Consider the following 25,559-nt stretch of genomic DNA (forward strand, 5'->3'; position numbering starts at 1 on the left):
ACTAGCCTGCGTAGCAGGCGTTTCCAAAAAAGCACGCGAAGGGAGCGAAACTTCTCCCCAATTTTTTGCTCACCCCAGGCGCGCTTTTCCGCTCGCCCGCTTGCTCGCTTGCTTGTTCGATCTCTCCGCCTGGAAAAGGAAAGGAAACGGCTGCCACGCAGACTAGTCAATTACGAGCCTAGCAGTTGACTTTTGACAACTTAACGGTGCCCTTTCTAAGAAGCACATATGGCACTAAACCGTACGCAAAGCCGGTTACAGACACTATGACCGGCAACAGATTCAAACAGCATGCTTATAATGGCGGCTATCAGGCTTAAGTATAAATCTACTAATGCTCTATCACAAATTCCTTTCTCTGATTGGCTACATTACTTACTATCTATTCTGTTGAAGATAGCGTGTAGCCTAGTAGTGTGCGTTTGTTAACAAAATGGTGGCTGCTTCTTTACGTTTTCGAAGTGTCACTGTGAAAGATGATTTAAAGTTTTGAAGGACTAGTAGATTTATTGTAAAACAATTAGATTATTCGCTCTCGATTTCTATGCGCGAACCAACACGCACCTCATAGCTCAAAGTTCCGAGAACGTTGGCTTATCGGAACAGATAATGTCCGCATACAATTATCTGAGCACATTTTCGCGCTAAATGGAGGCTATTGTTTGTTTAATCGGCGGAGCGTTCGATAACCACATACAGACACTGAAAGTCATATATATCCGTATTTATTTCTATGAGATTACAAATCTAAGAACTTTTCACATGGTTCAGTCAAAACTAGAGCGACTTAGTTAACAATTTTGAATCAACTTACTTTCGATAAAAAAGCAAACAAGCAAACAAGAATAAGAGTATCAAAAGTTTACGCAGTGATCCTGCAATGGTCAGTACCCCTTAAAATACTAGTTCGGTAGTTGGCTCCCGGCAAAAGTGGTCACCTTCAGCTCTGTAAAATATGGCGGGAGGATGTCTTTTGTCAAGTTACAACTGGAGCAATCAGATTTCTATCTCAAGTACTTAGATGATCGTAAAATCTGCCTCCATGGTGTCTCGAGATTTCCATATCATTTTCCCGCACCGGAGAAAAGTTTCCAAATCAACTGTTGTGACCTTGAAATTGACATCTAATCCACGTCATCAACTTGATCTGTTCCCTTGGCAGCTCCGCCTGGAGACTGGGGAGAGCTACGTATCATCCCCAGGAATTCTACAGAATCAGAAAGAAAAGAAGAGAGTTTCCTAGATTCCATTCTAGATGAAACCCTGAAATTTTTGTTGATTATATAAATCGTCATTTAAGTCGCATCGAGATAAACTAAGCCACGGAAATTTCGCTGGTGTTACTTGGTTCGACAAGGTTGTAAAACACCATGCGGGAAGGAACGTCAGATCATATTTGCTGTTATTCATGCAGTGGGCACATTTCCAGTACACTACCTCCGTTTGCTTGTGCGCACATCTTTCGCACATCGATCATGGGGTCTCGCGTCAAGCTCGTTTGCTAAAGCTTTCTCTAAGAAGTTAAATTAGTTTCCCAATAGATGACTTAATTTCTTAAAGCAAGCGCGCACATACATCTGAAGACCTTAAGAGGTCGTGTTATAGTATATTTGTTTGTATGGGGCCTCAGACTCCACATGTGCATATTTTACCAGTGGTAAAAACAAGCTGGACCTTCCATAAGCACACTAACCAAAGGAGATTGTTTTAAAACAGTTTCAGCGAGTTTTCGGGGCCTTTAATTAATCACATTCAACCCGACTAGAATGCAGTTGAAACAGAGCGTACACTTTAAGCCTTAGCATCAATTCAGTGCTGTTGACCCTGTTTCTTACCTTCTGGCACAGTCAGCACAGCTTCCGGACCCAAGCCGCTTGGACCTTCGTCACCGTAACTTTTCCTCAAAATATCTCTCACGTGACTAGCACTGAAAGACAAAAGAAAGGCATCAACGAGAAGTACTTGTCATAAATTTGATAGATGCTGTTACATGAATAATGCTATGTGAGGAAATGCTGTGTGTTGTGGTAATTTTGGTGGTTACGTGATTGGCGCGTAACAGGGTCCCCACAGACGAGGTGCCCATGGTACCTACCAACTGTACAGCGGTTCTTCAAGGGGAGAATCTTTATCTAAGTTGAGAAGGAAGTCCTCGAGATCGGGGAATATTCTGTGAATAAAAATAAAACGACAGCAGCCATATGTAAGTCTTCGTCCACAAAATAATACATTACAAGCTTAAGGTGACAATACGAACAAGGAAGTTGCGCACCAATGCGACAAATCGAACAGTTGGTCATTGCAATGGAGTTTATTTCAACGCAAACTTACAGGCTTCTATCAGGGATATCTTCTAATGAAGAGTCTGGGTACCTCGCACTGTTAGAAAAAAAAAAATGAAATAAATAGACAGCTATAAAGTGCAACAAAATTTTAAAATGGCTTATGAACTGCCAACTGCGAAACAACTGGGTGATCGTTTCAGACTCAGCTGTACATTCGAAGAAGAAAGTGGTCTATGAACAATTTACGAAGGCTACACGAACTTCACACACTGGAGATCTGTTCGTCTCCACCCATTCCCCACCACTCCGCATGTCCTGCGTCCCCTCCGGGGAGGGATGCTGAAGCGATCAAAATACCAGTATTGACGGTGGACAAGGTGCTCAGTGGGCTCCCCATCACTTAAAATGAGTTTGTTCTGGAGATAATCGATGAGACGTTTGGCAAAAATTGTTGGCTATATTTTTGTCATCTGATCACAGGCAAAACAGCACTCACAATACTTTGGTACAAAGTACGCCGTTTGCTAAGCGCGGTGAACTGTTATACTCTTGCCAACTTTAAGTTTTGTTAAGAGGTAATAATCAATGTACTCGACTCACCCAAAGTCGTTCAAGGATGACCTATCTTCTTCATCATCATCATCATCATCATCTTCCTTTTCGTCATCTGCATCTTGATCTGGTAGCGCAGCCTCCCGACTCGGCGAATCCTCTACAGAGATCGTGTCCTCTTTTTCACGGGGGCTGTAAGAAGTGTACAGAAAGAAATGTGGAAAGATTCAGGGTTAGATTATGGAATAGATAGCCTCGACTAGGGAGAAGCCCGGTAGTTGGCATATAAATGTTGATAACAAATGACATACTTAAGTTCTTCGTCCCCTGAAGCTCTAGCAGGGGACTCGCCTCCATGATCGAAATCTTCACTCGGTTGCCTGACGAGAATCGCTGGGATCTGTAACGGCCTGCAAGAAAATACGTTCACAAATAAATACAGAGCTTTTTGTCCAATGATACGGGGCTCCGAAATTATAGTAGTCCGTGCAAGGTAGGATAGGATAGTTGGCTGACGAAGAAATCCCTCGTCGAATTTTCGGAGAAAAGCTGATGTGCATCACGAAATAGACGCAGCAGTGAGCTGTACATTGCAAAATAAAACAATTACCCAATATTCTTCATTAGATTCTATACTTAGAGGATATCACAAGGCGGCGCGAAGATATGAACTTTATTTTCGAGTGGTAAAAACAATATTTTACTAACGAGCGCAGCGAATAAGTAAATTTTGTTTAGCCAAGTGAACGTGTAATTTTCTTTATATTAAATGGACTAATCTATCTATCGCCACTTTCACTGACTGTTTGCAAAACAACACTGAAAAGCGGGAAATGGCGTCATCCATTTCCTCACTTGTGAGGATATGGATAGTACACAGAAGTCGTAGTTAGTCACCAGTTACCTTGAAGGTTTCACATGAGCGGCAGGTTCTTCGTTTGATTTTCTCTCTTCCACTGATTCGTCCTTCTTTTCTTGAGTTCTAAAAGATATCGCAAGTGCTTATCAGCTTGTGCAAAGATCCATCTGAGTGGTTATTTAGGTGAGAGACTCAAGAGAACAGAGGGGGCGAAGCGCTACCGTTTATGAAAGAGCCAAACGTTCCCAGAGCCAGCAGTGGCGAAAATATGGATACATTGTATCCATTGTAATTTACCCAGGTAATCTGAACATTGCATTGGTTAAAAATTGTGACATAAACTCTACACTGAGCCAGTAGCCACGTAGGCTCGACTTTTGGTTTAGAATCTGCATGACTGGCTAATTAGATCATATCTTCGTCCAGACTGATCAGTAATTATTTGTACCGTCGCTGGAGTCATCCACAAAACACCTGCGACAATTTAATAAAAAAGGAAGAAATTACTCTCCATTTCCAACTCGGCGTTTAAATCAGTGAGAATCACTTACTGTTCAGGTGAACCGAACTCTTGCTGTACCAGTGGTTGACCAGCTTCCTCGTCGAGGAATGAAACACGCTTGGAACCTCTTTTAGATAGAGATCCTGACCCCTGAGTGTTCGTCTCACTGTCAAGCAGGAACAAATAGTGAAATTAAAATTTAGACATGCTTTCGTTTTGCACTGCCCGGCCATTGCTAGGCAAAACTATTTCGTAAGACGGGGGGGGGGGGGGGTGGGGTTCAATAGTCGTTATTTCTTACTCCTCTTCCGTTCCACCAAACATTGTAATCAAGGCATCCCTCAACAACAGCGAGGCCGGTCGAGAACTGGGTCGAGATCTGGGTCGAGAGCCTCCACCAGTGGCAGCGTCGCCTGGTGATAAGAAATCGCCAGTTCCGGTTGAAGGTTTGTTTAGAGGCATAGTCTCCTCCGAAGGCGGACGAGAGGGCCTGGGCGTACGTACTCTGAAACAAAAGGTCAAAGCAATTATTCAAAAGATTTTTTCCATATGTGTTTAACTTCATAAGGTATCGCAAAAAGTGGATTTCCAATGCTTTTTCCATCGCTTGTGAATTATAATTCGATGGCTCTAACATAATCATATTGCCAGGATCATGCAGTTTTATCAGTGCAATGGGCTCTCACGGTGTAACAGACCCATCTCAATGAAAATCCCTCTGCGTCTACGAGATAGTTGTGGTCTTCTGCCTCAGCAGGGGCAGACGATATGTGAGTGAATGATATTCAAACACGGGCGTAAGGTTGGCGAAATTTCGTGTAAACATGAGCCATGGAAAAGGGCTTACACAAGGAATTTTCAGCTTACATAAGGAATTTTCAGTTCTCTTTTAAATTCCCAGCATTGGTTAAACCAAGATATGGGAACATGACTCGGTCATTTTCTACTTCTACGGTAATTATTTGGCTTACCCTTCAGCTAACTCCAGCAGTCTCCCAGCGAAAGAGATTTTCCTATATCTTCCAGCCATCGGACTAGAGGTACTGATAAGAAAGAAAATATCAGCATGTTGTGGATACACGTAAAGACATGCGAATAATCCTATAATACCCCATTCACACCAACTAAACTAGTTTAACTAAGTCAAGTCTAGGTTTTTCCAATTTGTCGATTACCCTTTGCAATCATTTTGAGAAGGCAAATTTTAAACCATTTTGCTAGCATATTTTATTCAAACATGTTTTTGCCTTGTTAAGTTGTAGGGTGTGTATGGTATGAACAACTAAATTTTAACCTTGTTTAGTTAAACCACTTATAAACATCATAGTTACTATGTAAACATATTTAACAGGTTTGTGTGATGGGGTATATAAGTGGCGCATTGTCTCACGAGGATGGAAATGGTTTGACAGACAAGATACCACCAATGTAAAACCCAGAATTCGCGCGGTTATTTCTATTCTTGTTGCAGCTGCCGTAAATGAGCTTTTAACTTACCCTGCAGCTGTATTATACGACTGGCCTCTCCAGGTCTTCGTCATTTCATTGTAGAGATTCCCTTTGCTGAGTGAAAAAATAAAACGCGTTAGTATGAACCGAAGCCTTTTCTTCCACTAAACTTGGTATGATCTTCTGTTTGTCTATTGCTTAGACCTTTTGCAACTTTCTGAATCTAATACGCAGACGACGCTTTGCTATTTTTCTGAGTAATAAATTCTTATCTCATATCTGGAGAACTCGGATTTCTTTTTTCAGAGAATGGTCGAGTATACCTGCGTTGAGGCTGACAGAAAAATTACTTTTTTCATATCTAGACTATTTCACCACCCAATTAATTTGACCTTTTGCCGTCACATTTTCCGGAGTTGCGCTTGCAAAATAACACATTTACAAAAACGAAACGACAAAAGTTGCTTGAAATACTAGAAGTTGCTAAAAAGTTGCCGAGCAATTTGTTGAAAGCCTTATTAGTGGTAGAACTGTTGTGGCAGTGACGAACTTAATGGCAAGAAACGTAATTCGTCTGTGTAAAGTATCTATATCTATATATATATATATATATATATATATATATATATATATATATATATATATATATATCCACAAACACAAGTGTTATCCGTGCTATATTGGACATGACGTCGACCAGGGTTTTGGTTCTTGTTTATGTCTTTTCGTCGCGATTTCTCGCAAATCCCCCTTGCGCCTCCTGACTAGAACGATCTTACATATAAGTAAGGACGGGCTTAGAAGCGCTTTACCTATATATACTATCGGCTACTTTGTGTCCGGCCGTTGTATTACCTGATGTTTTTCATTGTTTTCTTCTGTCGCTTTTTAGCTGCGCTATTCTTTGCGTAAGATTCATATCTATGGGTAAAAGAAAGAGTAAATGTAGTATTAATATAGTATAATGTAGTATTAATACAGTATAATTAGTATAATCATCTCCCTCTAACAAACCGAAGGCTGACAACAGGCTCAAATAAAACAATAATAACGGTCACAGTTAAGCTCGTGTGTGGTTAAGTTTATCGATTGACGGCTTTTTTTTCCTGGTTTACTATCTATTCCGTTCATCAGCGGTTGACAGTGAACATTTCCTTCAAATGTTTGACGTGAAGCAATTATGGCCTACCTGTTGAGCTCTTCTGAGTTAAACTTGTAATTCCACCAAGCTATGCCAGCAACAACAAGAACAAATATAAGGACAACGGGTATGGACGGCCCAAGGATTATGATATCAGGAACTTCCTCTTCGACCTCTGGGGTCTCTACAGCAATCACAACATGAGTAGTTGTTGTCCAAGCATTGCCTCTTCCAATTGAAGTCACTGCCAATGTCCTGGGAAACAGAGATGGAGCCGCGGGTGTTGAAACCTTTCCCGATGGTAAGATCATACTGCCATTCAGTGTCGTCGTGTTAACCTGCGCCTCACTTGCAAGTGTCGATAGACGGATGCTATAACCCGAAATGTTAAAATCCTTCGACAGTGGGCCTGGTTGTGTGGGAGCATTTGTAATATTACTTATCGTTGTGGCAATTGTTTTATTGACAGATAGTCCATCCCCGAATCCCGGACGAGTGGTTCCTGAAAATTGAAACGGGTTTTAAAAGTTAATTTGAAGGCTGTAGTCTAGCGTTAGTCCTTCGTTAGTCCTTCTCACATCACTTTGATCTGCTGAAAGGTTTATCTGCTTACTTTCGAAAGTTTAACAATATTTTAAGGGCGAGTAAGTAAAACTGATGTTGAAATTATTTGTTTTTAACGCCGTCCCGGATGTAGATTCGTAAGAATTTTACGAGTGGTGTTTCTCCAGGAAAAAAAACTCGTGTCCATATAAGAAAGATTCATATTTTGTGGAGTAGAAAGCATCTCTTCACAGGAAGATTTGCGGCATCAAGTCCAGGGAAATAAGGGATTGTAAAGATACCTTCATGGTCAACGAGTCGTTCTTTGTTTTTGCAAGAAGATATAAGAGATCCTGACAGGTGGTACGCCGACATGGGCATACACAGTCTGTTAAAATTTGTATTAACGATGTCGAACGTTTCCCTAACTAGCGAGCGAACTTACGGAAGAAGCAAGCCTGATGTAACCTTTTCGTGGGTTGGCAATTGACTGAACTACCAACCGAGACACCGAAGAACTGACTGGCCGAATAACCGACTGGCTGGATGACTGACTACTTGTTTGCATGCTTGCCTGTTTGCCTGACCGCCCGACGGCCCGACGAACCGACGATCCGACGGCCCGACGGCCCGACTGCCCGACTGCCCGACTGCCCGACTGCCCGACTGCCCGTCTGCCCGTCTGCCCGTCTGCCCGCCTGACTGCCTGACTGCCTGACTGCCTGACTGCCTGACTGCCTGACTGCCTGACTGCCTGACTGCCTGACTGCCTGACTGCCTGACTGCCTGACTGCCTGACTGCCTGACTGCCTGACTGCCTGACTACCTGACTGCCTGACTGCCTGACTGCCTGACTGCCTGACTGCCTGACTGCCCGACTGCCTGACTGCCTGACTGCCTGACTACCTGACTGCCCGACTGCCTGACTGCCCGACTGCCCGACTGCCTGACTGCCTGACTGCCTGACTGCCTGACTGCCTGACTGCCTGACTGCCTGACTGCCTGACTGCCTGACTGTCTGACTACCTGACTGCCTGACTGCCTGACTGCCTGATTGGCAGAACTGGGCAACTGTACTGATGTAATCGGCAGTCATCAAAAGCTGTTCCTCGAACAGCGTTTTAGGCAAAGCAATAACCCCAAAAAGAATTTGAAGAATTGAACGAAACAAAAAATAGTGACTGTGTCATGTTTTATATTTTAGTTTAGTTTAATTGATTTTTATTTTGCTTCACGGCAAAAGTAATGAGTAATTAATTAATATAAGTTCTCAACAATATCCTCCTTTCTCACTCGCTTGAACTGAACGCTCCCACAGTTTGTACCTTACAAACGATTCCTAAATTACTCAAGGTTAACGTTTTGCTGTTCAGATATCACATCTAGTATACGTTATCATTGGCTTCTTAGAGTTATCACTAGAACCTAGTTTTACTTTTAACTAGCGGCCTTAAGTAATGGTTAAAGGTTTTAGATGAGCTGGGTTGAGAGAACTGAGGTTCATTGTCTGAAGAACACCGTCACTTGTCATTGCATATAGAAGGTGCTTGCGTCCCTCCCGTACATTCGGTTCGCTTTGCCGCTACCTCTGTTCCAGCGTTAATTAAAAGTAAGTCAGAGAACTTTGTTTTGAAAATGTTTTACTGGCTACAAAGAGAAACAGGGGGAGGAAGACACTTTGAGAATGTTGCGAGACCATCCGTACGTAACCCTGTCGTGACAAACAGAGTAATCGTGTTCTCGCGCGCACGAGGACCCACGAAGCTAAGGAACATGCATTGAGTACGGGGGATCGAGTTTATCACCACTTGGTTGTTTTTCAATGCACATACCACGAAAGCCTAATTTTCGGTCACCACATCCCATATTAAATAAAAGAACATGTACAGCTGCTTTCAAAAACAAAGCCAAAAACTGAATGTCCCGACATTTGGTTTTCTTTTTCCCCTCTGTCAGTTTATAAAACTCCTAGCAAATCCTCTTTTTATTTCGCTCTATGAAGGAAAGACGAAAAGATGTCTCGTAGAGTATTTTAATGGCCTTATAACAATTCAAATAAGCAGGTTACGAGATTGACAGCCGACTAAAAGTTTTTATCTCCCAAGGAGGATTATAGGATCAGTATGTGCACATAGTAAGGAGAATTTAGCTCGTAGTAAACAGCTGCAAAGTTCAAAACATGCGCATATGCTGTCATAATATTGCGGAAGCTAATACTAAAACGAATTCATTTTATATGCTGGACATCTTCCGCTAGACATGTTTGCTCAAAGCAAATATTGTTCGGCTTTTGTTTTCTTGAAACTTCAATATATAGAAAACCGACGACTGAAAAAAGAAAATACAGCCAGAATTACAGTGGCGTTAAAACACATCTTGATAAAATTGACGCTTATATCTGAAACTTTTGACAAAATAAACCTACAACGAAAAAAAAAATTAATAAATAAAGCAACCTGTACGTCGCACATCATGAAAATACACAACTCAAACAAATTAGAGGATCACTGCGTGAAAGAAATGATTTGGCACAGTGACTAGCAAATATATTAGGAAAAATTGTCAAAGTGATGTTTTCTTTGGTCCTAAAAAGTTAAGCAAGCTAAATATTTACAAAACATCTATAACGCAACAACCTCGGATTAAAGGCTTTTTTCCCCCTGTCTGTTTGCGAATACATTATTTTCCAGACTTGTCGACACAAGTTAAGTTATTCCTGCAAAAATAAATCCCTGTACCTGATAGTAAGAGTAGCAAATAAGGGAAAACGTCCACCAGCAGCGACACATTTATAAACAGGCAAAAAAATTGTTGACCTTACACCGGAAAATAGTAAACCGCGACGGTTTTGATGTCTCTGAACTATTTGGAATAAAATTAATTTGAAGGCTTCGTTTTATGTATCTGTGCCATTGTCTCCGTGTAATAATTTAGCCAAATACAGGCTAAATATAATTTTTGCGACGAATTAATGGGATTAAATAAATCAATCCAATCCGCGGGCAGACGGAATTATAAAACTTCAGCAATCACTGATGCAGTGACTGAATTACGATGACGAAGATGTCGGGAATCATTTCAGCTCGTACCACAACAGGCCGAGGTCAAAATGGCTTTGCTCAAAACGCTCATTTTGTCGCTTTTCCATGCAGATAATTAAAAGTTCTCCTTGAGTTTAATCCGTAAAAATACCACATAATTTCGAAGGGGGTGGGGAAATAGTGAACTCGAAGCGAGTTGTCATACTGCGCGATGTTTTAAAATTTGAAAAGCTTGTTATTGAATACATAACAGGAAAAATAATATTTAAAACAGCACTCACCTACTTGTCTGGCATTTCTAGGCCTTGCTTTGACCAAAGGAACCGTTAAAGTCACGACGATAAGCCATGAAAGATATACGAGCTTAAACGATTTTTGCATCGTTCACACCATGCGAAATTTATGCGCTGCAAAGTCTGTCATACGCCAACGCATTTGCTAGAAGACTTTCACCAGATGTTACGCCTGGTTTTCAGTTCCTTGGTATTGAAATGGTAAATGTCCACAGAAACGGAAGTTTTGTTCCATGCGTTTAGAAAGAAAATATTAAGGCTCTAAACTACCAACGGAGCAGGCAGTCTGGCCCTTGTAAGGTCTTGTAATCGAAGACAATTCGCAGCGGAGTGGACTTGTAATGAAGTACAAGCTTTGAGTTTTAGCAAAGCGGAAATTCAGCTTTGACGCTAACGTTGTATCTGTCCCTGTATAATGTAAGAAGAAATTCCTTCACATGGCCGGTTTCAACTTAGCTTGCAAGCTGAGTTGTTTATAGTCACAAACAGCTTCACCGAACACAATAGCCAAGCGCGATGAGGTCAAATTAATTTCACGACCATTCTTTGTAGGATCATACTGACAATATGCAGCTCCCGCTAGGACAAAAACAAAGTGTCTTCAGTCTTTCGCCGTGTAAATATTGAATCATCAATGAAAAGCGATTGTTTACCCCACACCACCTTGCAAAACTTGAAGACTGTAAAACGTCCGATCTACCGCAAAACCGCAGTTCGAAGCTCCACCGCTCGAGTTTATTCTGTGGGTTGAATTAAGCCACGCAAACCGGACGGAGGTAATTTGTGTTTATCTCTGAGCGAGTGAATGGAGCGAATCGAACGCTTTCCAACATCATTGTTTATCATTCTAATCATACTTAAAAAGACATGGCAAGTAATTACACGATTTAATGTTGTCAAGTGTGTATCAGATAACCATCAGAGCGTCTCGGGTCACGCAACGTGATTTTTTTCATTTCAAAATCTGGGATCAAAATGTTTGCGAAAGCGGGCAGTTATACACAAAACAAGGTTTCAAGTAACTCAGCCATGCTTCGCTTAAGATATTGAGCGCAAAATAACGGGGATTTTAGAACGGGCTGAATGGAGAAGAAAAACATATAAAAGCATTGAAACCGTATAGCTACAATGACATTTTAGAGTTGTCGTACGCTTCAGAGATTTTGCAATCTCACATTCTCAAGAGATTAAAACTTTGAAATATTTACCAACTTTGAAGAGAAACCTTCACTAGCACCAGTTGGAAAGAAAATAGATATACTGTTCTCTCTTAGCGCCCAAGGGAAGAACGGAGAACACAAAACCACAGCTGACAATTTTAAAGTTCACATATAAAGAAGCATAAATTCATGACAGTGCAGTATTGTAGTATTAAGCCCCGTCCACACTACACCGGAGAAATTTGAAAACGCAGCTTTATTTCTACGGTTAGGCGTACCGTCCACACTAATCCGATACGAAAACGGGCTTTTCGAAAACGCTTTTCAAACCGGAAGAATTTGAAAACGCCGGTTTTTCGTTTTCGTGTGCACGAAAAACATTTGATTTGAAACTGAGGAGCTTTTCGAAAACGATGGCGTCACGATGATCAAGTGCTTTCCCTGTCCAAGTTTTTCCTCATACACAAATCCAAAATGACGGGCGATTGTTGCGTTTTTAAATTCCCCCGACGTAGTGTGGACGGAAAACATTTCATGCATTTTCAAAGTTAAACTTCCGTTTTGAAATTCCTCCGGCGTAGTGTGGAGGGGGCTTTAGTATTGAATGCAGGTGTTTGTCGAACGAAGAAAAAGTTAATTCTGTTTTCTGATACGCGAATATGCACGTTACTTTGTCAGGATTCAATTCAAGTACAATGTACAGTTTACCAGTGTTACGACCGCCGCATGCAAGAAAGCACTTAAAGGCACTGCCAAAACAGAGTTTCAGCTGCTGAATTGTGTTAGCCAGATGCGCGCACACCAAACTTAACTTTCTAACTTGCGGAAACGAATCTCAGGTCTCCTCCACACTACGCCGGAGAAATTTGAAAACGCAACAATCACCGGTCATTTTGAATTTAAATTGTGTATGAGGAAAACTCGGGTAGGGAATTGAAGTCACATGATTATCATGAAGCAATCGTTTTCGAAAAGCTTCGTTTTCAAAATGTTTTCCGTCCACACCTGTAAAACGCAAAGCCGGCGTTTTCAAATTCCTCCAGTTTGAAGAGCGTTTTCGAAAAGCTCCGTTTTCATGACGAGCTGATGTGGACGTTAAGCCAAAGCGCAGAAATAAAGCTGCGTTTTCAAATTTCTACGTCGCAGTTTTGAAACCAAGAAACAATGAAGAAGAAAACTTTTGGTACCGATTCAAATATTCTCTCGTTTGCGCACCAAAGAAACAATTTTGGAAAAAAAAAAATCAATGCTAGTTCTATTTTCTCGTTTTCCAGCAGGGCCTTTTACAAACTGCATGGCTCTCTACGGTGTCGCTTGTGCTAAAGTGCTAAAGTGTTTAATAAGCAAAGCTACAATTGAGAGACTACGTGAAAACTTTCGATAAATACACGGAACAGGTTAAAATAAAGACTGTTCTTAATTACGCTAGATACCGTATTTGGGTTTACAACGTAGAGTTTTAAATGAACGCCCCTGGTGTTTAAGCAAGAGAGTTCGCAGAAAACAAACTATTACTAATCTGCACAAAAATGGTTCATTTGCGCTCAAGAGAGAGTTAATGTAGGAAGGTAAAGTCTGCATATGAGCCAAGTGGCCCATCAGGCCAGAGCTTATCCCGCTTTCTGTAGCATGAAGCGACTAGTCCCCTCTACTAACTAGGATCACAGGGTTCCCCCAAGAGAAAATGTGCCCTCATTTTCTCTTGGTTCCCCCCAGTATAAAGTTCGCCTGTACCCAATAATTACTGATAAACTTGGGTGGAGGGAGAGAGGCACTGTGAGAACACAAGAACACAACGCCATGTCCCAGGCCAGGGTTCGAACCCGGACCGCTCGATCCTTGGATAAGCGTACTAACCATGAGGCCACCGCGCCTCCGACAAGAGAGTTAATGTGCACCATACTTAACACCGTTACAGTTCAACTGTAGTTGAAGATTTTCTTTATTCTCGTTGCCTGTTTGCCTGACAATGTAAGGGGAATTAAATCATAGTATTTTTAGGTTATTCAGTGGGCAAAGTTTTTAATAGATTCAGAAAAAATGAATCAGGGTTAGCTACTGTACTTGATGCCGGCCCAGAAGAGATGAGAATTGAAAATACTAGTTCAAATGCTCGCTTTCATTTATCTACCAACGGAACTGTGATCCGATTTGACGTGCTCCTATCGAAATTAACTTGCTCAAAATTTGATGAAAAACGACGCCAGAGTTTTCGCTCGTTTGGCAGAAGTCAACTCTCGTACGTTTGTTCTCCGCTCGTGTGTCTCGGCGCTGATCAAATTGACGAGGGTCGTGAAAAAGCTGATTCATCGATCTTCTCTCCGCAAGGCTCTCTTCGACTCTCTCGTTCTCGTTTATTCGACCTTTTGGTGCTTTTCAAACTGGAGAAGTGGTTTTACTGAATAGGATAAAAAGCAGTCATTTCACCCGAAGTCCGTTTCCTTTCTGGCATAGCTTTCTGGAAACTCTGATGACATTGCCTACTGTAGACTTCGTGGAAGCGATTCCATTTTAAACTTGCTTGAACTTTCCTTGACCAGTAATGCTGATGTTGAATTGTTTCAATTCACCGTAAAATGTTCAATGAAATTCCGTTCTATAAAGTCTGATTCAAGAAATGAAGCAATTCTTTGCGGTTCTTTTCACGCTGAAAGACAAAAACGAAAAAAGGTTCAAAATTTAGCCTTGCTCGTTTTCAACTACTGGCAAATCTGCACTTGAAGGGTCTCCTGTTTATTCTCTAATCACAAGATGGCAACGATACTTAGCAACCTTTCTACGCTCACTGATATTTCATGAGGGGGACGGGTGGTTCCGTCCCCACCCCTTCTCCACTTAGTGTATACATGTAGCTGTAGAATGTGAATAGAAATTCCCAACAGATCGACGACGTTGTTGAAAAAATACAAAAGATTAATATTAACCTCCTTGTCCTTGCTTGACTTTTTTATTTTGAGTTTGATCTTCTTGCCAGACACTGCGCTTCTATGGGCTTCTTCTTTTTGTCTTCGTTCTTTCATGAACTGCAAAATTAGAATTGCAACACGATTAACCATTTGAATATCAATTACGCATATACGCGTAATTTATGGTCGTGCTATTTGCACCACTTGTGACGTCATCAATTTAACTGTCATCAGATATTCTTGATAAGCAGATAGTAGACTTAGGCCAGGCCTTTCCGTACAATGGTCAGGTTTAGATATCGACGACATTCCGACGTCGCAAATCGAAAAACAACGTTCTCAGTTTTGGTGCAAAAACAGTGGTAAAATGGTCCACTGTGCCTATTATCAATCAAGGTCCATTTCTAGGCGTAATTAACATACAACTTTTCACGGCAGCCAGAAAGAACATGCAACGCAAAAGGTAGCCAGAGTTAAAGGGCCGAGAAAAAAAGAGAGGAAAGGGGCAAGAAACAAAATCTAGAACGGGTAATGGCAAAAAAAAGTCCAAATTTTGGCTTATGCGCATGCCCGAAATTGAAATATTGCTCAATTTTGTACGTAATCCTCGAAAAATCTCTCCTTTTGGTAAAAAAAAAAAAGCTTTCTTAGCAAAACGTAGATTTATTTAGCGTCATGGCAGCCAAAAAAACCTAACTAAACGGTTAAAAACGGAATTTTTTTGGCGAAAGTTTGGTATTCAAAGGGTTAACACGCGTAACAAAGAATGCACTCAACAGTGAATGAAAAATCTCCTTGAGCTACAGTGAAGATGAAACAGACAAGACAATTAAGGTGTCCGAGCAAAGTGTATTCGTGGTCATCTCTACACCTTTAGTAATTCAATATACTTTCGTTTATAAATCCTCTTTTACGACTTAAGAGCAGCTTCGCCTAAATATCAACTAGACTTGGAAATAGCGAAAAAATCGAATTTCTTCAAACTCGCCCAGAATGAAGCCCTACGGGCACTAGTTACAAAAATATCGTTTTAAGTTCGATAAATCCAAAAAAAATTTTTTCCGCAATTTTTTCGTTTCGATGCCCCAAATCGGCCAAAATCCATCGAAAATGAGCGGCATATTCAGAGGCTCGTAAACTCAAAAGTAAAAATCTTCATTACAAACTGATTGCACGTCGTATTTGTACTTCCTTTTTTGTCTATTTAGAGCTAAATAGATCGTGATTTGATTAGAACTGAAATATTTGACGAATTTTCTAAATTAACGACCCAAGACAGCTTTACAAGAGGTCTACATTTAGCCTATTTTCAAATGCTAAAAAGGCGTTCTGGTACACGGCTTTTCCCAAAACGACTAGTTTGGTGTGAAAGAGCATTCTTTCTTCTTCAAATTAGTGAAATAAAATTTTTGGGTAAATAAAATCGCGAGCGCTGAGGTAGCGAACTAAATGCAGCACTTCTTCCTGAAAACGTGACCTTTGACCCGAGCGTAACGAAACCGATTACTGCAAGAAAACCCGGAAGAAAAGCAAACGCTTCGTTATTTTGAAACAATTTCTAGTGATATCTCTCCGAAACCATGATTGCAAGAAACTATTTCCAGATATGAAATCTTACATGGTCAAAAAAGGAGCTAAAGGGCGCATTTTGACACAATAGCTTTGTTTGCTGAGAATTGAAGTCAATGACCGTTAACGAATTCCAGTGAAATTTGCAAACTTGAAGTATGTTAGCCGATACTTACCTGAATATTTATATTAGTAGAAGAGTCGTCTTCTTGGATTAACCTTCAAAAGAAGCAGGATCCAGATTTGAAAACCTCTAAAAGAAGAAATGTTTAATGTTCCGTGACCTGCCCGCCGCTATAAATTAGCTTAAATTCCATGCACATGCCGACCGCATGTTTGTCGTAAAACTCACTTAACTCCACTGACAGTTTCCATGGGCAACCCCAAAATAAACAATCCCCAAAACTGTAAAGTGAAATTGGCTGTCTTCATGAACAGTTAGAAGCTAGAGTCAAGCTCCATTACCTTTCAAAAGTGCTTGATTCTACTTTGTTCACTCAGTAGTTACTGTCACGTTCGAATACTGCGTAGTATCGGTCACGCCAAAACACTGCAGACCGTGCAGACTGAGTAAGTTTCCCGTACAAAGTCTTGTACGCGTTTGTCTATTGAATCAAAAGTCAAATACTGCGCTTGTGCAGCTTGTGGATAAATGACAAACTTTCAGATATATTTAACACTATTTTGTAACTAGACCCAAAAAAAGGAGTCACAATGAAAAGCCCAAACGAGTGTCTGCAGTCTGCACGGTCTGCACTGTTTTGGCGTGACCGATTCGCGTTCGATTCGCGTAGTTCGCTATCTCAGCGCTCGCGATTTTATTTACCCAAAAATTTTATTTCACTAATTTGAAGAAGAAAGAATGCTCTTTCACACCAAACTAGTCGTTTTGGGAAAAATCGTGTACCAGAACGCCTTTTTAGCATTTGAAAATAGGCTAAATGTAGACCTCTTGTAAAGCTGTCTTGGGTCGTTAATTTAGAAAATTCGTCAAATATTTCAGTTCTAATCAAATCACGATCTATTTAGCTCTAAATAGACAAAAAAGGAAGTACAAATACGACGTGCAATCAGTTTGTAATGAAGATTTTTACTTTTGAGTTTACGAGCCTCTGAATATGCCGCTCATTTTCGATGGATTTTGGCCGATTTGGGGCATCGAAACGAAAAAATTGCGGAAAATTTTTTTTTTGGATTTATCGAACTTAAAACGATATTTTTGTAACTAGTGCCCGTAGGGCTTCATTCTGGGCGAGTTTGAAGAAATTCGATTTTTTCGCTATTTCCAAGTCTAGTTGATATTTAGGCGAAGCTGCTCTTAAGAACTAAATGTATGAGGTTAAGAAAGGCTAAAAGTCTAATTATGCACTGATGAAGTCTTCAAGGCAGAAATTTTGGCCCAGGCCAAACGTCGACCTTCACATGGGACGAACTAAACTGAGCGAATTAAGTTCATGATAAGTTAGACGTTGATAGAACGTGTTGGTCGATCTAAATTTGAATTAAGTTCGACGTTTGACCCAATGGTTAAGCCTTACCTGTTTGGATCAATTCAAATTGTAATTTAGTTTGCCTCGTGAAGCTCAACGTTTTACCTGGGCTTTAGGTTAGTTTTGAAGGTCCGTGATATTTTTTAATTTCCTCGAAAAGTGTTTTAAAATATGACTGGATAAACAAGAGAAGACGACAGGCAAAAGAGTTAATTACCCATGCAAATGGTAAATCCATCTGAAGTCTTTTCTGATGTCAATTCTTACACATGGTGTCCAGTTCTTCGGCGGATGATATTATAACGCGCGTTGCATGGATGTCTCCGTGGAGGATGAAAAGTGCGTGTAAACGCGTTTGGGCTGTCCACGTGAGCAAAATCCCCTTCAAAGAATTGGCTATTTCTGTACCCTCACCTCCCCCCCCCCTCCCCCCCGGGAAGTTGTCTAGAAATAACTTGAAAGGGATTATCTTGGGAATGAGGCCAAGATGGGGAATTCTGAACTCATTCACCTATCATCTGCTCTCGGAATAAACTAAAAGCCAAATATGTATTAGTAGTATGGAATTTTCTGGCTCGTTACTTGGATATATTGTTTGAAAGCAACAGAGTTCTACACGGCAAGCGATCATCCGTTTACTGCTTCTCGGACTACAAACCTTTGAGAGTTGAACGGGTCCTGGCGCTTCATCTGTTTTCTTCTTTGTCCTCTTTTTGCTTTTCTTTTTCTGGAAAGAAAATATTGTTTAAAACAAAACAAAATATATAATTTTATATTATATGAACATAGTTTTATGGAAACACCAGAAGATATGTATACATACTAATGGCATACATCATGGAGTGCGTAATATGAAATTTGTACAGAGAGACTTGCCAATAGAAAACATACCTTTTTCTTCTTCCTTTTCTTTCTGTCCACTGAAAAGTCGACATAAGTTAGTGAGGAAATAATTTTTTAAACAAACTACATAACTGCAAACTTTACATGACACAAACTGCTTTGCCAGTTTCTTTTTAGTTCAAAATGCTTATAAACCTTGCATTAATTTTACTTTCAGAAGATCTATTTGTATTCAAATTATTCATTGTGCTAGTTTAATAAATGAATAAAAAGAACTGAAACATGTCATGAAAGTGTCCCCTGTGCTCAATAAGTCTGTTAGTTACTCTATTCAGTATTGTCTGCCTGCACATTTCTTTAGGGTAGTCAGGGAGGGTTTGGCTAATCTACAGTGGCAACATACTTCACCCAGGGGCTTAATTAACTTTTTCAACAGGAGGGCAACTGCTTTACACAAGCAGGCAAAACTATTTGAACTGTTCTTTTAAAAAACAAACTTTCCACAAGATGGTCAAACCAGATGGCAAAGATGTCCTCACAGCTGGTCAATCTGCAGGGTGCCCGGGCCTTAATAAAACCCCTGATTTACCTGAAGAGTCTGTTTCTGAGGAGCTAGAAGAGTTGCCATTAGCATCACTAGGTGAACTGCTGCTTGATTGTTTTCTTCTTTTTTTGCGTTTCTCTGGAACGATAATCATGGCATATCCACATTTCAATACAGGTAAAATTTGATAACGTTCTCTGGCTAAAAGTATGCATGTATAAAAAACATAAGCTTTCAACTGTCTTAACTACAGTCATTGAATGGGTGAAAGATCTGTTTTAAGGACAGTGCCTACTAAATACAAAGGTTTTTGCGCCAGATTAGGACCTTGCGGAAAAAGTAGATCTTTGCAATGGCTATCGGAATCCACAAAGAAAAAAGCGGGTAGCCACGCATTTTTTCGAGATAATTAGCCTTGAATCTCAACAAAAATGCTGACATCAGCATTTTTCTGAAAATAGAAGGAGAGGATATTTCTTCACAGCTTTCTTTAGAATTTACCTTTACATATAGAAAAGCAAACACATTTATAAAGATCTGAAAACTACATGGTAAATGGTAACATAAAAACCATTTTTGGTATGTTTTTAATAACAAAATCGTTGCAACAGCACTTTTAGCATCTGACAGCCTTCCTCTGTTTCAGCTAAAATACAGTCTAAATATCTTTTGCTCACAACCAGAAACTAATCACCTGCTGAATAGGCTTGCCACTTCCATTTCATAACATAAAATATAGGGGTAACCACGCATTTTTTAAAGTTATTGATCCTTTTTTAAACTTTTTACGGTGGCTGTTACAGTTTTTCCTGACACCTCCCCAGTAAGTAAAACATTTGCGTATCTCGCACTTGTTTTGCGTGCGCACTACGCCATCTGTAGGTACATGTTTACAGTTGGATTTCAGTATAATTTTCGACAGATAACAGGTAGTTTTTCAGCTGGAAGACGTTAACAGTTAGTGGTTAGTGATGTGCTGCTGTTCTGGTGTTCCTGGTTTAAGTACAGGTTCATTAAACTTGATTTGGTCACAGTAGGAAAATTTTGCTTTCAATTTAGTCGTGTACTTGGTAGTGTAGTTGATTGCGTCATGTCAACCCAGCGTGCGCGTGGCGCTTAAACCATGCCTTGCGTGATGCGCAGAACGTGTGCCCTAACAAAAGTAGGCACCGTCCTTAAGACTGTAGTTAAGACTGTCAAAAGCTTGTATTTTGTATACTTTTAGCCAGAGAACATTTTTACCTTTTACTATGATTCATCCTGGCTGCAGCCCTTCTATTTTTTTACATACAATAGAACCCCGGTAACTCAAACTCGGATAACTCGAACTCTCCCACTAAGTCCCATTTTCCTTGGATTTGACTGCACTTTTCAGTCATGTTAACTTGTTTAACTCGAACTTGAATAATTCGAATTCCCCGCTAACTCGAACTGAATTTTGTTTCCCTTGATAAAAATTTACCCCAATAACTCGAATTCTGGTTCATGTAACTCACCAGGGAGGTCATCCCATTAGCTTTTCTTGTCATGTAATTGGTGAAACACTCAAAACTAACACCACAGCAATTTGATTTTAATTAGTGCAACCGACCGTTCACATATTTGACAGTCATTTCCGGTTCGGTGGAATACGTGCAGTGCGGAGTGCGGAGTGCAGAGTGCGGAGTGTAGAAAATGTGGAGTGTGGAAAATGCGGAGTGTAGAAAATGCGGAGTGTAGAAAATGCGGAGTGTAGAAAATGCGGAGTGTAGAAAATGCGTGGGGAAAGTGTGGAGTGTGGAAAGTGCACAGTGTGGAAAGTGCGGAGTGTGGAAAATGTGTAGAAAATTTAAATGTTCTTTAATTTTCTTTAAATGCATCATTGCATTTTAAGATGCGCAGGGTTAGAACGGTAATAGGTGTTGGTAAAGTCTGCACTGTACACTAATGCCCCTGTGTTGTCGTCCCTGCATACTACACGCCGATCCACATGCTTGACCATGATGTTGTGTGGTAGCTGACGAGATTTTTTTGCGAGCATGTCACCGCATCCGTAGTGGTTTCATATTTGTGTTACATTATTTTAAGTAATAAGCCATTGTAGTTGTTTCCCACGTGCTTTTAAGCCCTCATTAATGTCTGCGTACCTGAGCGCCAGATTGCCATAATTGAAGGTCATCATGGCTTTCAAAATACCACTTGCTGGGACTAAATCGCTCTCAAAAGGTTACTTTGAAGGCCTATCCAACTTTGTCTGAAGTGACGTTAAGGATAAAGACGAGATTGGCAAGGGAAGTTTTGGGTCAGTCATGAAAGGAAATTACATTCCTAATGGCAAAGTTGTTGTTGTCTAGGGATTTTTTGGAGAGGGAGATTCTCACTTAGGGAACATTGCTAAGGAAGCAAAAATGCTTAAAAGCTTGAGCCATCCAAACATTACGCAATTTATTGGTGTTTGTTCAAAACCTTTGGCAATAATGATGGAGTACGAGTACTTCAACTTTATTCCCTTCGGCCTCGACCATAAGATATCCAATTTGCAAGAGTTTACATACGCCACATTTTCCACACTCAGCATGGACATGGAAATTGAAATGGGAAATTGAAATTTTCTACACAATTTCTACACTCCGCACTTTCCACACTCGTCATTTTCCACACCCAGCACTTTCCACACTCCTCATTTTCACACTCCGCATTTTCTACACTCTGCATTTTCAACACTCCACGTATTCCACTCCGTAAGTATTTTTCTTGGTAATCAGTGTTCATAAAGAACTCCAAATGTTTTGCTGTTGTGAGATGAAAATTACATTTTTGATACCTCTCAAAGGTGACCTGCTTCTACTTGAAGAACTTGATGAAGAAGAATTTTCTCTGGATTGGCTGTTGTGTTTTCTCTTCCTTTTCTTTTTAGCTGTGAAACAATCCATATATTAGACAATTTGATTATGAGTTGAGATTTCTATCCCGTGATAGACATCGAGAGGGAATAATCTAATTGTTTTAGTATAGATCTACCAGTCATTCAAGACTTTATCTAAATCCTCTTAACAGACACTTCGAAAACGCCAAAAAGCGCCCTTCATTTTGTTAACAAGCGCACGCTACTCACTATCTATCCCAGAATAGATAGTGAGTAACGTAGCCAGTCAGAGCACGGCATTCATGATAGAACGCCAGTAGATTTATACTAAGACCATTTAGACTCACCCAACTAGAGCACTAATGCAAATCCTGTATTTTAATTGGCTACGCTACTAGAGGACTACTATTACTATAGTCCTTGAGTAGAAAAATTGGCACAATTGAGCATGGCACTTTCTTTCATTTTATTCCCAAATAAATATTCCTTCAACTTGCATTTGCTAACTTTATCACTGCCTTTTCTGTCCGACTAGTTGGGTGATACTAAAACAATTAGACCCTTCGTCCTAAAGGGCCACAGGTCTAATTGTTAAATATAAATCATTGGTTAAGCTTACTTGTTATTACTGTTGTCAGTTTTACACAAAGAAACTCGTTGCCAGTTAAATAACAACTTATCACCCGATTGAAAGTGGGTGACAGTTCCAGGGGTAACTAGGGGCATTTGAACGCCTACTATGACCCAAAGGTGGGGTATTAAACACCTCTTTTGACCCGGAGGATGGGATTTTAATTAACCAAAAATTCAAAATGTCGAATGCCTAAGGGTTGCCCGAAAAGTGATGAACCTACATTGTTGGGCAATCCGATTCTGCCAACAATATTCTCCCACGGTCACGTGCCACATTAAGTTAACAAACTTATAGAAAACGTATTTCAAGCTTGAATGCTCCAGATACGAATTTTATACTTTTAGGCACAGTTTGAACGTAACATAACTTGGCTCACTTGGCTGCGTATAAGAATTGGAGATAGCATACCTCGACTGCGTGAGATCTCTTTCTCTTCGCGACCTTCTCTTGCTTTCCTGCTTTCTTCTATAAGATGAAGAGCGTTTATTTTACTGGGAATAATAGCTAAAATAAAATCAATGAAGCCAAAAAACACGCTGAAAATATCATAACCTTCAAAACCCTCTCTTTCCGCCATTTTGAAGGATGTTGCGTCTGCGGCTCTTGGACAGCGGTTGCCGTAGGCTTGGTAGCCTGGCCTTGTTACCCTCAAGCTCGGTTGTGCCTAAATCCTACCGCCCAGAAGGACAACCGAGGAGTACTAGGAGCGAGTTTCCGAGTCGAGCAGTTTTCGGAAATTGTCGGCCATTCCAATATGGCGGACTATACCAATCACATAAATATGTGAATTGCCAGTGGTAAAACTATGTTGATCAACAAGACAAGTACGTTTTTATTCACCTGACAAGTTAAGAATAATGTGTAGAGAGTAAAGCAGTGAGTTGTTCGGCAAATGCTGTATATTTCTTTGGATCTAAAGATTCCCGTCTAGTTCGTAAACCGTAAATTTGGACGCCGGCTAACACATTACACTGTAGACGTCTTTGACTTATAATAGGCACAAACGTTTTTAAATACGTCGTTCCTTCAGGACGAATTTTTTTATTGATTCAGCGGATCCCCGAATTCAAACTTCCTTTGCCTTGTCCCTCTGGCCGGTAGGATCTTGGAAATACTACCGTCCAGAGAGACAGCTTATGTATAAGGTACTTGGACTGAAGTGCATGCACAGTTTAATTTGTACAATAGTTTCATACATTGCTCTTAAGTTTTATACTAGACTAGAATCACTCTACAGTTGAATCTTTTCAGTTTTCTGTGATCTTGTCCCTCTAGCCGGTAGGATCTTGAAAATACTACCGGCCAGAGGGACAGCTGCTTGTGTATAAGGTTAAATTGGACTGAAGTGCATGCACAGTTTTATTTGTACAATAGCTTGATACATTGCTTTTTAGTCTTACACTACACGAGAATCACTCTACAGTAATATTTTCAGTTTTCTGTGATCTTGTCCCTCTAGCCAATAGGATCTTGAAAATACTACCGGCCAGAGGGACAGCTGCTTGTGTATAAGGTAATTGGAGTCAAGTCCATGCACAGTTTTATTTGTACAAATTAGCTTGATACATTGCTCTTTAGTCTTACACTACACTAGAATCACTCTACAGTAATATTTTTAGTTTTCTCTGATCTTGTCCCTCTGGCCGGTAGGATCTTGAAAATACTACCAGCCAGAGGGACAGCTTGTGTATAAGGTAATTGGATTGAAGTGCATGCGCAGTTTTATTTGTAGAATAGTTTGAAACATTGTTCTTTAGTTTTATACCACACTAGAATGACTCTACAGTTAAATATTTTCAGTTTTCTGTGATCTTGTCTCTCTGGCTGGTAGGATCTTGAAAATACTACCAGACAGATGGACAGCTTGTGTGTAAGGTAATTGGAGTCAAGTCCATGCACAGTTTTATTGTACAATAGTTTGATAATTGCTCTTATTGCTTAAGTCGTAAAGCAGGCTAGAATATTGAGGATTCCCATTTATATGAAGGTTATCAGACACTTGATTTCAATGCCTTAATAAAACTTATTTTGCATTCACTCCAAGTGAAACAGAGTGCCAGGCAGTACTAGGACACATTTCTGACATGTCCAGTGGGCTCAAGTTGTGTACATCAATATTTAATATATTATTTTGTGACTTACATACTCTGTGTAAGGATAGAGGAATTTCTTCAGGAGGATTGTTAAACTTAAAGAGTTAGATACTGTTCCTTAGCATTGTAAGACTATCTGTTTATGGAATAAACACTAATTAAAGTAACGAAAATGTCCTTCTATTGTCTTTTTTTGTGAATGGTGTTTACCTTTAAACAAAATAGGTTTAAAGAAATCCTTTAACCAAAACGTGTTGCTTAAAGGACACTGACCTGACATACTCACAAAGCCACTCTCATTGCAAAATTTCTAGTATATTTCCTTCATATTTATTAAGCCTGTATCCCGCAAAGTCACTTCTAAAATGAGGCTTTCTAAGTAACAAGTGTAAATAAGTGTAAATAGTTAATAAGTGTAACCCCGGTTACCCTAAAAATTAAGCAGATTGAATAGTATGCTCAGTTTGCATATTTGTGCACCCATGAGTAAAATTGGGGGAGGGGGGCAGGCAGGGGGGCGGGAGCCCCAGAAGAATAGGGGGCAGGAGGCAGGAGAGGAAAGGGTGGGAAGTGGGAGTTCTACGAAGGAGGGAATCATCAAATGTTTTTTGACTTACATTTAGCTTATCTTGAGAGTTCTGGACTGAAGGAAAAATTAAATCTGCCCTTGGATTGAAAAACTGACGCCAACTTCTGGTAAAATTGGAAACCCTTTTACAGTGGTTATATCATAGGTCATAAAATGTTGTCATTTAAACTGTCAAAAGACGTGAAGAGCTAGAGGAGCAAGGCTGAAAACAAAGGAAAAAA

At 40.2% G+C, this 25,559-nt stretch overlaps 2 protein-coding genes and 1 long non-coding RNA gene across 4 annotated transcripts; 1 reads left to right on the forward strand and 2 right to left on the reverse strand.

Moving 5' to 3' along the window:
- Positions 1–703: 703 nt before the first annotated feature.
- LOC110056323 (uncharacterized) lies at positions 704–11,532 on the reverse strand. The gene is made up of 14 exons (XM_089292100.1): positions 10,654–11,532; positions 6,837–7,290; positions 6,503–6,568; positions 5,696–5,761; positions 5,170–5,241; positions 4,500–4,703; positions 4,248–4,364; positions 3,742–3,819; positions 3,149–3,247; positions 2,886–3,029; positions 2,332–2,379; positions 2,096–2,170; positions 1,836–1,927; positions 704–1,207 (listed from the first exon to the last, which is right to left on the reverse strand). The coding sequence occupies exons 1-14, from the start codon at positions 10,751–10,753 to the stop codon at positions 1,125–1,127; spliced, it is 1,698 nt and encodes a 565-aa protein (XP_089148226.1). The 5' UTR covers positions 10,754–11,532; the 3' UTR covers positions 704–1,124.
- Positions 11,533–13,749: 2,217 nt separating this feature from the next.
- LOC149110032 (uncharacterized) lies at positions 13,750–23,310 on the reverse strand. Its single transcript, XM_089292174.1, has 8 exons — positions 23,209–23,310; positions 23,065–23,121; positions 21,981–22,073; positions 19,223–19,315; positions 18,682–18,710; positions 18,449–18,517; positions 14,750–14,848; positions 13,750–14,472 (listed from the first exon to the last, which is right to left on the reverse strand). Exons 1-8 carry the CDS (start codon positions 23,231–23,233, stop codon positions 14,422–14,424), a joined length of 516 nt encoding a protein of 171 aa, XP_089148300.1. The 5' UTR covers positions 23,234–23,310; the 3' UTR covers positions 13,750–14,421.
- A 15-nt stretch (positions 23,311–23,325) lies between these two features.
- LOC149110033 (uncharacterized) lies at positions 23,326–24,926 on the forward strand. 2 transcript variants are annotated; one of them, XR_016208025.1, is made up of 4 exons: positions 23,326–23,480; positions 24,116–24,169; positions 24,488–24,531; positions 24,701–24,926. It is a non-coding gene; the product is annotated as an uncharacterized LOC149110033 (long non-coding RNA). The 2 variants fall into 2 exon arrangements; XR_016208024.1 differs by lacking the exon at positions 24,488–24,531 and having other exon boundaries at positions 23,335–23,480.
- Positions 24,927–25,559: the final 633 nt, after the last annotated feature.

This window comes from Orbicella faveolata, unplaced genomic scaffold, assembly GCF_042242905.1.
Source record: "Orbicella faveolata isolate gen_17 unplaced genomic scaffold, um_ofav_v1 contig_24, whole genome shotgun sequence".
Lineage (NCBI taxonomy): Eukaryota > Metazoa > Cnidaria > Anthozoa > Scleractinia > Merulinidae > Orbicella > Orbicella faveolata.

What these genes read in the sequence shown, in the direction of transcription:
- LOC110056323 (XM_089292100.1), bottom strand. Translation starts at nt 10,753, where the DNA reads ATGCAAAAATCGTTTAAGCTCGTATATCTTTCATGGCTTATCGTCGTG. An exon ending in AAAACAATGAAAAACATCAG is followed by an intron (nt 5,762 to 6,502) that starts GTAATACAACGG and finishes TTTTTCACTCAG; the next exon opens with CAAAGGGAATCTCTACAATG. An exon ending in GAGTTCGGTTCACCTGAACA is followed by an intron (nt 3,820 to 4,247) that starts GTAAGTGATTCT and finishes GATATCTTTTAG; the next exon opens with AACTCAAGAAAAGAAGGACG.
- LOC149110032 (XM_089292174.1), bottom strand. Translation starts at nt 23,233, where the DNA reads ATGGCGGAAAGAGAGGGTTTTGAAG. An exon ending in GGAAAGAGAGGGTTTTGAAG is followed by an intron (nt 23,122 to 23,208) that starts GTTATGATATTT and finishes TTCATCTTATAG; the next exon opens with AAGAAAGCAGGAAAGCAAGA. An exon ending in CTCAGAAACAGACTCTTCAG is followed by an intron (nt 18,711 to 19,222) that starts GTAAATCAGGGG and finishes TCGACTTTTCAG; the next exon opens with TGGACAGAAAGAAAAGGAAG.